The 15,062-nt window shown below is 36.2% G+C and overlaps 1 protein-coding gene across 8 annotated transcripts in view; it reads right to left on the reverse strand.

Moving 5' to 3' along the window:
* PCGF3 (polycomb group ring finger 3) overlaps positions 1-15,062 on the reverse strand; it is a 99,866-nt gene that overhangs the window by 35,642 nt on the left and 49,162 nt on the right. For 6 of the 8 annotated variants that reach the window (XM_065655583.1, XM_065655582.1, XM_065655581.1 and 3 more), the window contains 6 exons: positions 13,720-13,775; positions 12,641-12,751; positions 12,080-12,168; positions 10,711-10,848; positions 8,637-8,717; positions 1,218-6,591 (listed from right to left, as the gene is read on the reverse strand). In XM_065655583.1, coding sequence (XP_065511655.1) covers positions 6,544-6,591; positions 8,637-8,717; positions 10,711-10,848; positions 12,080-12,168; positions 12,641-12,751; positions 13,720-13,775 — 523 coding nt within the window. In that variant the 3' untranslated portion in view covers positions 1,218-6,543. Of the gene's footprint in view, positions 1-1,217; positions 6,592-8,636; positions 8,718-10,710; positions 10,849-12,079; positions 12,169-12,640; positions 12,752-13,719; positions 13,776-15,062 lie in introns of those variants that run through there. The other 2 variants (XM_065655586.1, XM_065655588.1) reach the window with 2 other exon arrangements.

The following is a 15,062-nucleotide window of genomic DNA, read 5'->3' on the forward strand; positions in this document are numbered from 1 at the left end:
GCCAATGGGGAAGAGGAGGGATCTTGCGGCCAGGAGACTAGGAGATGAGTTTTTAATCCTTCTGTGTGTTGAGAGATCCCGCGAGTACCTGTCTTGTGGACTCATTGATGCCCCTAATGGACTTTCCCTTTATCTGAATAAAGTGACCTCTTCTATTCCTGTCCCGTTTTCTGAACATTTACCTCTAGTGAAGCAAATTTCAGTACAAAATGAACTTAGTAAGTGGCAAATGCCTAATGTCCTCAGGTGCAAATAATATGTGTATGAATAAAACCCTAACTTCAAAACAGCCCACTGGTTTTGGCAGTTTCTATCAATCCAATAGCAGGAATAGAAGCCCTTCCTGCCTTCTAAGTATGTATAGAGCAGTTCACAAGCTATAAATTTGCATTACAGCATGTAGTAGCTGCAAGGAACTCGAACTACTGTAGCATCTGGTTTGCAACTTTATTATATTGACTATGTATTTCAATTAATTTTACCTAAAACCTCCTCCATACCTTTGACCTGCTATTAAAATAAATCTCAAGGATTTTAGAAGAAAAAAAAAACCTTGTGAAGTTACGAAGAGGGCAAGCTCCAATGTTTGCCAGATACCACAACAGACCAATTGTTTCAAAGGCAAAACATATTCAGTCCACTACCCAAACCATCCCCTAAGAAAACATTTTTCCCCCCTAGCAGCTCACCAAAGTAAAATAAAATAAAAGCAGAACATGTGTGAATATGTTTTTCAATTTGCCATGTGTCTAAGTGAACAGCCATATTCCATAATGCTGAAGTCAGCCCCTGGACATCAACATCACCAGGGTAAGGGTAAGATTAAAAGTAACACATACAGGCCAGGTTAAGTAATTTTCTGTCCACAGGTATACAAAGATATCAGAGCAACTGTGTTTCTCCTCTTGGTAGCTGAAACGATTTCATTTATTAATTGCAGTTCCTTGCCACACACTTTGTCACAGACATGTTGCCATTCTGTGCTGTGGAGTAATACTTTGGGCCATGCTTGTGTTTTGAGTAAAAGGCTGATTATGACAATGCAATACCACATCATCACTGTTTCAGTCACACTGTGTTTGTTCAGCACTGTGATATTTTGATGGCTAGCTCCTTACGTTCCTGGAGAAAAATGGGACAATAACTTCCAGAGTGGCAGTATTTCAGTTACTCTGCTTTTATTAACAAGCATATAATATTAATTGGCAAAACACTGGATACAAGCTTCACTATCATAAAATCAAAACATTAAGTAATAATCCCAAAACGCTTATTCAGACAAAACTAGCCACCAATAGTACAAAAATTACACAGCAACACAAAGCATAAAAAATTGTAAACTTTCAAATGAAGCTAAGTCAAAAATACAGTCTTACACTGTGACACTTCCAGAATCTTTATTATGCCACATAAAAGGATAAAGGCTTAGTGGTTGCATTGGCTTATTGTCCCTTAACCATAAAATAATCTTGTTGCAGGAGAACAAAGTCTCCTTTTGTTGAGATAAGTCACTTGAATTCAAGATTCTATTAAGCCAATGCTTTGAGTTTCAAATAGAAATTAAAAATGAAAACCAAAACAACAACAACAAAAAAACCCCAAACAAACCAAAAAACCCAAGCCAAAACTGGAACATCAGTATTCAAGAGTCAGGGTCCCTCCTTTAGCCACACCTAACCATTCACATGAATGACCCTACTGGTTTGTGTAAACCATCCAGGTTATCAGTAAAGTTACCAATGTAAGTGTTCATAGAATTGGACATTTAGCTTCTACCCTACCACTAGGATCTGGGCAGGTCATTGTGGCTTTGGAAGATTTCCAAGAAGCCCTAAAGATGATCAAACATGGATCAAATACCAGGCCCAGAGCTTTAACTTTTATATAAATAAATCATAACGCCAGAGTAAGACATTACTGCTCATTTGACACAAGATGCAAGCTCCCTAGAAAGTGTACTGAATGCAAGTTTTGATTAAAGCAGAGACTGAAACATTGTTCCATGTTCCTTAATGTTATCTCTGCAAAATTTTACTTCAATAACAGATCTCAAGACCCTAGTTCAGTTAATTGTATCTTACATAGAGATTCTACTGTATACAATAATTTTTGCCCTGTTAACAATTTTAGACAGACTAACTGAAGTGTAGGTTGCAGGAACATTTCCAGTGAAAGATCCAAACTGAAGTGATTACCTGAGGAAATACAGAAACTAGATTTTTCTGTACAGTCAAGCCTTCTGCACAAAATACATTTTAAGTACTTATTAAGATTCACCTCGCTGATGTACAAACAGGTTGGCTTTTTCCTATTATATTTAGTTCAATGCTGTAAAATATACTAGTTGTATGGTTATATTTATCATCCAGTAGAAAAAACTCAATGAATCTCCTAGGACTAACTATGTTGTTATAAAGACAATAAGAGCCAGGTAAGCTTTCAAAGGCTCATAGCCTATTGGAAAAAAACCAGCACCATCATAGTTGTAGTCTGATACTTCCTACGGTCCCATATCCCCAGAGGTGACAGTGTTGTGTATACTATTGCACAACCAATAAAAATATTCCCAGGTTTGATGGTACATAAATATACCAGACATAACAATGGCACAAAACATTTTCCGATAGGCTGCAAGCCTTGACAATTGCTTCCACAATTCACATTAAGGTTTCTTGCAAGATCATGTATTTTGAAGTATTGCTGACAGATAGTTCTTGTACTTACACAAATTTAAATCCCTCACTTCACTCTCAAGATAAAAAAAGGAACAAATCAAAATACAACACCCCCAAATAATAGCTCCGAATAAAACCCCATTTAAACAAGTGAGAAAAGCCATCTACATTCCTTTTAAGTTTAATGGTAAGTAGATGCTACATTTACAATTTAAACATATGCTTAATTAATGCATGTTTCAAACCTATTGCACAAAATCATAAGTAATGCTCTTTATCCACACAAAACAAAAACATACAAATAAAAGCTACTCAAACTCAATGTAAAAGGAAGAAGCTTGTAAAAACATCTTACAATTTCATTTTATATGCCCGTAAATAAAGCTGGACCACTGAAACCAAAAATACTTGGATGGTAAAATAAGACAGAAGGCTAAAAATAGAATAAATAATTTTATAAAGATAAAATTTAAACCCCCAAATCTTATTTAAATTCAATATTATACATTCTATCTGAATTCTCTATTTTTAAAGAAACTATATTAATGAGACTCTGAGCCTGGGTGATTCAGTCTCATTGCTGCTGAGGATAATGCAACAAGATACATCTTTACTGCAATTATTTACCAGCGTAAGCAATTGTGAAAACTACTTCACAGTAATGGCATCTTCATGAAAGCCAAAATAAACTAACACAATCTCACTAGGACTAACGTATCTATGCTGAGCCTAACCTTCTGTTCAACTTAAAACAGTATCAGGATTATTTTACCCAATATAATATTGATATAAATTAACTGTCTCTTAAGCTTCACAGAAGTGAAACAAGGCTCTGACGCAAAGGACCTCACTCTGACCTTAATTCAATTGCATTGTAGTCTTTTAGTAAGGCTAAAGGAAATAAACATATGGTCCAGACACAGTCACATCCCTCCTGAGGGAAAGAGTTTCCGTAGCTAAGATCTTGCAACATGTGATTCAGCAAAATAACTGGTGGGTTTGTATTTGTTTTGATTTGACTCCTTTTGTTGTGTTGTCTTTTGTGTGTGTGTTCGTTTGTTTTACTGGTAAGGTTTTATCAGACTAAACATTGCAAAAGCAGTTACACACAAATATGAGGAAAAAAAAGCTGTAGGTATTAATACTAGATTGGATTTTTGTATCCATATAGGTACGGATATATACGGATAGCACCATAACAAATTCAAGTGATTCTAAAGATGGTTATAAAATTATATTTTCTGTGCTGTAGATTGCTACAGCAAAAGACAGCTTTGAAAGGCTTCTGAATTTGTGTGTTCGTAACTAATTTCTCAGTTGCACAAGTACACAGGAAAGTACTAAAATCCTAATGCACTTTAACAGTACTGCATCAACATTTATTCATATAAAAAGTTTCTGCAGTACACACATTCTGAGGTAGACAGAGCTCACACATATATATATATATATATTTGTTTTTATGTATATATATATATCCTGACCGAGGTGGTTAATCAGATTGCTGTCTGGCAGCTTTAGTTTCATGTCTACATCAGGTACAACCAGTGTCTGTATACTCAGGGTGCACAGAGGGTGAACGATAACAGCCCTGTTCATACTCTCAGTGCCTCAGTGGCTAGAGCCAGTCCCTTATTTACACTAGGACAGTAACAAGCACATGAACAGCTCCAGAAGGGCCCAGTATGTCAGTATACACATCCATACCACCTGCATTCACTGCTTCATGAAAAGATAATAAAAATGGTAGATCCATAATCTCATTTGTTCTCTTCTGCCAGTTTAACTAATTTTAAAAACAGGAAAAAAAAAAAAAAGCTAAAATATGTATATCTGAGTCCACAAATAGTAAGACAAAACCAAAGTCAAGTTTGATTCCATTCCTTGTATGCATGCACACATACTCCCCCTCCCACAAACCCAGCCAGCCAGCCTGGCTGTGGAGCTCTGCCTAACCCAAACATTGAAATGCAGCTACCCTATACCCTCATCTGCACTTTTTGGTCTTTGTGTGGCCCTCCTTTCCATTTCCACATTTCAGTAGGCTCCCTTTTATTCTCTGCTTGCATACTTTTTGATTTCCTTCACATTTACCTTCACATCTAGGACTGTAATTAAAAATGAGGAACCCTGTTTTCAAAGGTAAACACAAGTTATAGCATCCCTTCTGAAGCAGCACAGCTGAGAAAGGAGGACTGAAGTCTTTAAAGTAGGAAATTACGGGACACATGCTAAGGAATGTTGTACTTTGAAAACCCAAGAAGAAGAAGATGATTTAAAATGCTTGGATAAACCTCTTGCAGTATCACGTTCCTGTTATCAAGTAACAATACTTCATAGCACAAGAGGGGAAGGAGCACAGCTAGAGGAAGCAGGGCAGCTACAGGAAAACTTGTTTTCTTATCCAAAGACAGTTTATAAAAAACCAACAGGGTTTAATAATAGGAATAACCACTAGCATTTTCAGGTGACTGGAAAACTCTTCCAAAAATTAGAAGGTTAACTATTTCCAGCTGCCAATAATATGGCAAAGCTTGTTTTCAGTGACTTGACACCTGTGCTAGACAAATACTCTCACAATCATACTATATATGCTATATTGTATACAGTTTGCAGAAATCACTTTCAACTATTGTTTTTAAAAAGCCAAGTATTTCAAAAACACTTACAAAAAGTGCAGTGAACCCTGCTAAGTGCTATTGAGGGTGTATTCTATAACATACGTAGTTATGTACGTGTAGATGTAAGCACACATACATACATGCATGTGTATTACCTTGCATCCACTAGGACTGATGCAAGTAAAGTTATCATTTAAGTCCAGAAGGTGCTAAAATAATCTCATCTGACCACCACTCCGTCCCCTGAAAGACAGCTAGGAATTGCACTAAAGAAAATTCTGTAGTTTCGTAAGAAAGCAGGTAAAGGAAATATAAAGCTGCTTATAATGATCTTAGGAATTTTTAATTGGTGAAATGAAAATTGTGCAATATCACCCAAAGTTGCCCAAGTGCCAGTGTTTCAATAGCTATTGAGAGGAAATTCTCTCTAGATTAAAAAATGATTTCTGCAAGCCACAACTACATAAGAAATGTTTATTTTTTAAAAAGTTCACACATCTAGAACTTTGAGTATTTGCCATTATTTGGTGCAATTTATGCCACAGCAAAATACCAGGGCACATTAAAATCAACTGCAATTATTTCTGTTAATCTTACCAAATCAATGTGCATAGGGGACTATAAACACTGAAACACGAAGTGAAGAAGAGCAATAACTGGGCAAAAATTACAAACTCATTGGCTTCTCAGATTTTCAGAAATTTTCAATGCAGCATAATAAATTATTACCGGCCACTATATGATTATGTATGTTCAATGCCCTACAGAATAATATGAATAAAAACAATGCAATCAGGCATACTATATAAGACAACACCACATAGCAAAAATATATTTTTTAAAGATTCAGATTGTGAAAAGTAGCTAAATGCAACTTGGTGTCAAAAGCAACATTTTAAAATCACCTCACAACATTCTAACTTATTTCTGTGTAACTGTAAGGGAGAAATCAGGCTGAGCTACATGGAACTGTGAAGTGTTTTCAGTATCTGTAAACGTAGTGCTGGTAGTGTCTTGTTGAGTTGCGACTTCTTTCTTCCATACAAAAAAAGTATAAATATTTTATGTCCAAAAATCTAGGTAACACATCCCTAGAAGAAATATTTGGAAGGACAGTCTGCTATGAAAGCACTACAGTCTTCCGAAATTATTCAGCTGGTTTGTGTCATGTGATTAGTGATGCACTAAGAAGGTGCCAGATGATAGTCTCTGCAAAAAACCCTGTCCAGAAGGACAATAAAGTTGTCTTACAGCAAGTCCATTTTGGGTCTGTAATGTAGCAGTAGAGGTGCTTTCTGCAACACAAAAATACCAGATAAGAAACAGAACCAGAACTAACCTGCTCAGTAAACAACACTTTTATTTCATAAACTAAAGCTTAAAGTAACTATGAGGGTAGCTATCTGATGTGTCAAAATTTCACCAACACAAACAAAAGATGTAATTTCATCTGTGGAGCTCAAACAACAGATGAAAAATCCTTTCCATTTTGTCTTGGGAATTGATGAGTTATACCAGATCTGTTTAACTTGGAAAACCCATCCCTAGTACGGGAGAAATTACGAACAGGTAAACTTCCACAATTTCCTGCACCAAGGTGTTCTGTGTCTCCTCTTGTTTGTTCTGGACCTCTCACCTCCCAGTTTCATTTTACATCCCCCACCTCTTTCACTTGAGAAGGCAGTTAGTTCCATTTTCCATGTGACTCACAATTTCATAGATTTCCATGATAAAGATGAACAGTAGACTTCTACAGATGCACACCAATTTGATGCTCTTGTTTTGTTCTCTTTCAGCCCCCTGTCCTTCACCCCAAATCCCTAACATTTGCTTTGTATCCTTTTGTGTTTACCTACATTGAACTTAAGGTGCTCGTTAAACACCTGTCACTCAGAACTGTAAAGGCTTGCTTTAATCCTTTGTCATCAGTCTTCACTATCCTAAATAACCACAATTTTGTCAGTGCACTGTTACTGCACTAATCAAATCCCTTCCCGGGTCATTCAGGAACATCACATGAAACTGATTCCAGCAAGAGTCCACTTGTGACCTCTCCGCATTTCAAAGACTGACCTTTGACTTCTATCCTGTGACTCTTATGCAAGTCAATTATTTTTCTACACAGACAGAAAAATGTGGCCCTACTCCCACGTGCAGCTCTTCTAGATATGCATCCAAAGCCAGCAAGTAGTTCTACCTCAGTGTGCATTGTAAGCTCGGACTGTGTTCCTTATCCATTATGAATACTAACTCCTAGTTCAAATATCTCCAAATACATATACACTGACTCTGTAGGTGTGACGTGCCTCCGAAGTGTTCAATTTCGCAATTCATTCTTACACCCACTTAACTTGAGCTACCATTATTAATGCGATAACTAATACTCCGAATGAATGCCCTACTGTTTACTATTCGGTTTCCAGGAAGTTGTTTAAATAAACCACAATAAGCAAGTCAAAGACATACTCAAATATTTTTAATCAGCCTTGCTTATGCCTACTAAATGCTGCTAGAAGTTTCTTTAATTAAGGCAGACAAGCATTGCAATTACTGCCTCTCCTTTAGAAAACAGCCTTCTTGAGCTACAGAAGAGAACTGTGTTGAAAATGTCTGCCTTTTCTGCATCACAATCTATTTCCTTACCTATGTCAATTAAAAGCAGTTTTACTTGCAGTAGCTAAAAATAATCACAGAATCACAGAACGTTAGGGATTGGAAGGGATCTCGAAAGATCATCTAGTCCAATCCCCCTGCTGGAGCAGGAATACCCAGATGAGGTTACACAGGAAGGCGTCCAGGTGGGTTTTGAATGTCTCCAGAGAAGGAGACTCCACAACCTCCCTGGGCAGCCTGTTCCAGTGCTCTGTCACCCTCACTGTGAAGAAGTTTCTTCTCATATTTAATTGAAACCTCCTGTCTTCCAGTTTGCACCCATTGCCCCTTGTCTTATCTACTGGTTGTCACTGAGCAGAGCCTGGCTCCATCCTTGTGACCCTCACCCTTTACATGTTTATAAACATGAATGCGGTCACCCCTCCGTCTCCTCTTCTCCAAGCTAAAGAGACCCAGCTCCTTCAGCCTTTCCTTGTAAGGGAGATAATTTCTTTTGGCTTCCACTTCCTTTGCCAGACTTGAAAACAATTTGACAATCGATGCAGTGTTCACTTATCATTTTCTTCGAAACAAATTAATACTTGGCATTTAGGGATGCTGTATTAGATATTTATTAAAGTGCCTTTTTATTGAGTTTACAGTTACTACAGTATAGTTCCAAATTATGCCTATTTATAAACATTTTATTTGGCCGCTTCATGGTTTACTTGGAACAACTGTGTCATACCTTAAATCTCCACCTAGTAACGACTACAAACTTGAGCGTGTGGTCCTTGCCAAGAATCTCTTCGTTGCATAATATGTCCAGCTGACAAAACAAAGGCAACAGTTAAATCATTGGGACACAGTACAGAAAACATATTTCAGATAATATTACAAATGTTTTACAAGATTGTTTTCCTCTGAAGACACTGGAACCATTCATGTTGTAGTTGCTCTGTACACAAAAATAGTACCAGGAAAGAAAAGCAAATACATTTTCTCAACATGAAGTGCTGAAAGACCACGTCTGTGCCTACCTAGGAAATACGGCATGAACTGGACTTAATTGTTTGATTCAGCTTCCAAAGCAGTACTAATGCCCTTTCCTGAATGCTTTACATGCTTTTAAAAAGGTCCAATAAAATAATGAAGGAGACAGAATTCACAAATCTCAAAGATAGCTGTTATTTAACATACTATGACATTTTTTTACCTAATGCCAGCCAAGTGGCTGGTACAAGGATACTTTTTAAAAAAAAAAAATGTCTGCCACCTCCCTCAAATACTGTATTTATGGATTTTTTTTTTTTTGCAGATATTCAATAGCTACTTTTATTTTTCTGTCTCAGTATTTAAAGATCTGGATATTAGAAACAGTGAGGATTTAACCATAAATACATAAGGATCATATGACTACTAACAGCTGAACTACAATAGCTGAATGTGAACTAAAACAGGGAACATGCATGAAACAATAAGTTCCACCATGGTGGCTTATATTAACAATGCTTTATCACACAACCCAGAAAGGTCTGAATGTATATGCAGACCACTTACACGGCTTATCTAACTGGCAATAACTCAAACCTGCAGTAGTCTATAGCAATCAGCTAAGTGCCCATAAGCTTACATCCTTCTACTATGCACCCCTTACTTGGTACTGGTACACTGATTACAACACAATTTATGTACTCTTTAAGAAGATTGGGAGGGATAGCAAAGGAATAAAGAGTACTCCTGAAAGTTTGTTCCTTCAGTAAAAGCCAAGCAGGTTGTTAAGTCACAGACTGGCACAGTGGAACGGAGGGCTTAAACACACACACACTAAAATGATCCTCTTTTGAACAGTGATGGTGGAAGGAGTCAAACACTTCCCAACAGGCTGAGGATAAGACAGGAGATACAGTTCTGTTTCACAAAGACTAGCAGAGTTTGGGGACATACTCCAACCAGAAGACAGAGTGTTGAAGTGTACAGAAGCTAGGAAGGAAGAGTGACACAGATGCAAATTGGCTGTTGTAAAGCTTGAGCAGAAAGGTGTTGACACATTGGACTGGAAAGCAGATTATTTCATTTGAATAAAAATCTTAATGAAAGCCAGTGAATCAGCAACATAATATGGGGTTGGGAGATGTCAAGCTGAGAGTCAACTGAGATGCCTAGAGACTGTGACCAAGACCCAGCAAAGTGGTAAACATACACTGTATTCATATGCTGGCCACTGGTAATTTCAAATCTGAACTAAGAAGTGCAAAAAATCCCCTTTCTTTCTGTACCTTTCATTACAAATTCTTCCCATGATTCCAAGTATTCCCTGCAAAGGAAGGGAAATGTAGGTATCTGATAACATTTTGCTTGTGGTAGGTAGCAACTTCGGGTTAAGCTTCACTGAGAGCACAAAAAGAAACAAAATATTTGTGGTGCTTTCTTGTAAGCTGGGCTCCAGTAGTGTTAAAGTGTTTCCTGCACTAAGTGTGAAATATCTGAAAGGGTGTGGTATACTTGACTACAAGTTGTCAAACAAAGCACTTTACCAGAGTCTATTTCAACATATGTGGAAGCACATAACCAAGCCTTTTAGCTCAATTACTCATATATGAACATGAAAAGATGCAGTGCAAACTAAGTGGCAAGGCCTGGATAGCCCCAAGTAAAGAAAACAAAATGGCTATGTAACATACAATTCATGACATGGTGCATGCTTCTATTTTCTGAAAATAATATCAGACTAAAAGACATTCCTTTGCAAAGGAACAATCCAACACTTTTTGTAAGGTTTTCATATCTTCAAAAATAATTTTAAAAAATTAAAATATTACCTCATTAAAAGAAGAAAGGTTAAGTTTTTTGGCAATGAACTTCTTTAGATGCAAGACTGTTGCTTGTGCTGAGCAACGAATCCATTTTCGTTTCAATCCCCGCAATTTGCTGCTATTGCACTCCAAGCAGATGCTTACCTGCATGAAAAGCAAAAAGTCAGGGTTGGCTGGAACAATTTTCTGCAGTCCTCATTATGTATCCACATGCAGTTTTTATTAATTAAAAAAAGTGGAAAAGTACAGTACTAGTATTTCTTAAACTGAAATGCTTGTAATCCTATTAAAACTTTTTCTAACATCTTGTCAGTTTAATGATAAGTACTACTGCAACCAAAACAGATCTAGACCAGAAAGTTCACAAAATAATTTTTGGTGTTGGAACAAGCATGCCCTAGTCCAAATTCATATAGCTGCCAATAGCTCAAGGGGACCCTAAGTCAAAAGCTAGAGTAAGAAAAACTGTAAGTATATCATTGCCAACTTTTAATGATTGCTTCTAACGTAACTTCTTGCTTCTAATGCAACTACTAAATCCAGTTTAAAAACTGAATTTTAACACATATTTAAAAGAAAATTTTCAGTTTAAAAAGAATGGATACAAATGATGTAACAAATTTTTGAATTCTAAAGATTACCCCCCAAAATGCCTCTCTAATTTCTGTGCTTCAATTCTCACTTTTCTCATGCAGCTATTCATTACTTAGACTACGCTCTTTGTAATTATTTACTTTATGCCCTAAGAGGATCTAGTACTAGGTACAATCACTTTGAAAGTACCCTTACATTATAATTGAAAAGAAAACTAATTCAAATTTAATTTACTCTGGACACACATAACAGGAAAACATAAAAGAAATACCTTATTTGTCCCAAAAGAAGAAGATTTCACTTTCAAACATGCTTTGTGTTTAAAACTTAGTGGTGAACTTCCTGGCTTTCATACTATTTTTATGGTATATGGCTAACACTGTCTTAGTATTAGAGGTTTAAAACAAAATAAACAGTAAGTTAATAAAAGTGCAAAAGGTTTTATTAATAATTATTGATACACATTCAGCTCAATATATCACAATAACACTGGGATATACTCCTTCAGAAGGGTGGCCAAATAAATTTGTTTTGAATGCAAATAAATACTTTGGAAACTTATAAACAAACAAGTCAGAACTACTAAATCTTAATGCAAATGTCTTTAACATACGCCCCATTTGTGCCAACAACCAAACACGAAACTCATGCTTGCACAAAAGCATTGAGCACCTTGTATCAGAGGACAGAAAATGCAGCTTGAAACAGTTACTTTTCTTCTCTGTTAGCTTACAAACGCACTAAAGCTAAGATAAAACTAAAACATGCCCTATGAGCTCACCTGTTCATCACTTCGGTGGTAGTCATTATCTTCTTCCTGTTTTTCCTCAGAAGTTTCTTTGTTTGAATTTTCATCTGCTTTAGTTTCACCTTAGATAAGAAACCAGATATATGGGATAACACTCAGCAGCAGCTCGTAATGCTAATGTGATTAAAACAGCACAGTTCAGGACTACAATACAGAATAAACTTTGCTTTTCCCAAGTCGCGCTTTTCTGCTTAGGCAATCCCAGCTGCCAACAGCTCCACACATGAAAGAGAGGAATAACATACAGAGCACAACCTTCAGTGCAACTAGTAGCAGCCCAGAATTTCAGAGTCCCCATGTAGGCACTACTACAGAGATCTCCTTTGCCAAGAGTAATATGCTATGACCAGCTAAAAAGAAAGATTCTATGCACAAATAAGGGAAGAAGCAACAATCCTACACCTACTGTACTGTGCAGTGTTAAAAAACAATAGTGACTGTAATAAACCAACTAGGCACATACCACCAACAGGACTATTCATCAATTTACTAGCCATCATCCATCCAAGAGAGAATAAATAAAGGACCATTTACCATTTCGGTGGGAATCTAGGTGCTGTTTTGTAGAACATGTCTCCCCTTTGATGTCCCCTGGAACTTCCATGCCCAGTTTGTGATAAAACTCTCTTTGCTTTTTCATTTCCGCTGTTTAAAATTGTAAATATTAATCCCTGTAATAAAGTTCTAATGCAATATTTATGAAGTTATTCCAAATCCCTTCCCTCTTAAGTGAAACAGTCTTGCCAACAACGAGTTGTATTGTCAGTATTTGCTACCCTTCTGTCTTTGCTACTGCATCAAGTCATGCCTTGTTTTTCAGAGTTAGAATACTACAGAGTCATCTGTATAGCTACTATTATAGCATTCCTACTAGAATGAGACAGTATTTAAAATACTATACATTATTTTGAATCCCTCCCCCCCATATTGCAGTCAAATAACTGGTTTTGAATTTTTATAGTTCTGGTTTTCAATCTGCTAGAAATAGTTTTAAAATAATCTATTTAATCTTAGTAATGCTTGAGAATGTTCTGTGTTTTCAGCTTAAATGGATTAAAATACTCTATTTAAATGAAAGTTGTAACATATGTTAAGACACAAAATTACTGAGCAGCTACTGTAAGGTACTACTTTAGTTGAACAGATCCATTCTCGAAGATTATTATTAAAAAGCAAATTTAAAGTTACGTGCTAAGAAAGGACTCACACAGTAGCAGAAACTTCACTGAAACTAAAAGGTGTTCTGCATTACATTCTACTTCTGAGAATTCTAGAAAGCTGGGTTTAGTACACAGTTTAACAAGAACAAATGAGAGTTACACTGTGCCAGTATTCAAAAGCTGAACTACTGTTCCACTTTACATAACACTACTTTTTGAATAAATACCCCATCTTTCCTCCAACAACCCTCACTCCCACTTGCAGCTAGTACAGGTATGAAATTAAACTAATCACTAGAAATGACACAAATGCAGGAATATAATTTTCCATTGTATTTTTCCTCAGTTCTTCTCCACCACTGCATTTTCATGGCCTGAAAATACCTTTTTTTTTAAAGTTGTGAAAGAAAGATGTGCAAAATGACCTCTAAAAAAGGTCATACCACAACCTACCTTCTTGGAGGCCTGGCACAAGTTTGTAAACAATATCTTGCATTGTTCTGTCATGACTAGTAAGGAAAAAAAAAAAAAAAGAAATCAAAAGTTCAAGTCAACTAGCTTGATTCAAAACATTTCTCTTAAAAAAGTTCCAGTACTAAACTAATGCAAAATCTCTAAATTTACCTAAGAAGAATTTCAATTCTCAAATTACTATTTATATCAAACAAGACAGGACAGTAAAATGAAACAAGTTATGAAAAAGCACAGTCTAAGACAGAAACCTAAACGAAGTTTGAGGAAGAATAGTCTCAAACATCTGGAGGATGATGCCCCATGGAACATGGCATCCTGCATCAAGGGAAGTTATGACATAAATAATCTCAAAATTCTTTGACATCTTTGGGGTAAACTCATTTTTATTACACAAGAATCAAGTTTAGTCCATTTGTTACCCCTACAGACTCATCTCTCACATTCGCAGATCACTTAGTTATCTTTACTAGGTCTTCCAAAAATGCAAAAAACAGTTCACTGAAAAAGACCACAAGAATAAAAATTTTACTTTGCTCTTAAAAGCCAACGTTTTAACTGTGAACAACATTATGTAGCTCAGAAGCCTGTAATCCCACTGGAACTACAGCAGCAGGACCAGTTAAGATTCTAAACTTTAATTTCCAGCTCACCTAGACAAAATTCTGTTTTAATCTAAAATAAGTCATTGTCTGAAAGAAAAAAAAAAGAAAAAAAATTTTAAAAAAATTCTAATTGATAAATAATTTTATTTAGAAACATTTCAAATGTCTGCCTTGGCTGCAACAAGGTCATTACCCCAACACAGCTTGAAATACCAGATCCTGAATCTGACTTAAACATGAGAAGAGGCTTACAAGAGTAATCTCAGGCTCCTTATCACCTGATATGAGCACTTCACAACAGTGGAGATGAGTGAACAAATACAGAAATGGTGACAAATCAAGAGATTTACCATCAACCACCACAATCTTTAAAGTGGCACTAGAAGAAGAATCAAAATATCATTAATTCTAAATTCATGTATTTTGAACCAGTAACAATGTCATTTGCACAGGCTGGGATTTTCAAGTGTCGCATATGGACTGTAGAAATATCTCAAAAAATATTTCAACATAAACAGTAAATCAGCCATCACTATTAGATCAGAGGTGAGAATTTAATAGCATTCAGAAATGTGAAATAGGAGACACAATTGCTTTACCTATTTTCCAGATAGAGGGAGATGAATAGCAGTGCACATATACATTCTAATACATACTGTAAAATTCTTGACTGTCAATTCTTCATTAAAAGTATATGTATATCCAAAAATAGACTGGGCA

This window comes from Caloenas nicobarica, chromosome Z (genome assembly GCF_036013445.1).
Source record: "Caloenas nicobarica isolate bCalNic1 chromosome Z, bCalNic1.hap1, whole genome shotgun sequence".
NCBI lineage: Eukaryota > Metazoa > Chordata > Aves > Columbiformes > Columbidae > Caloenas > Caloenas nicobarica.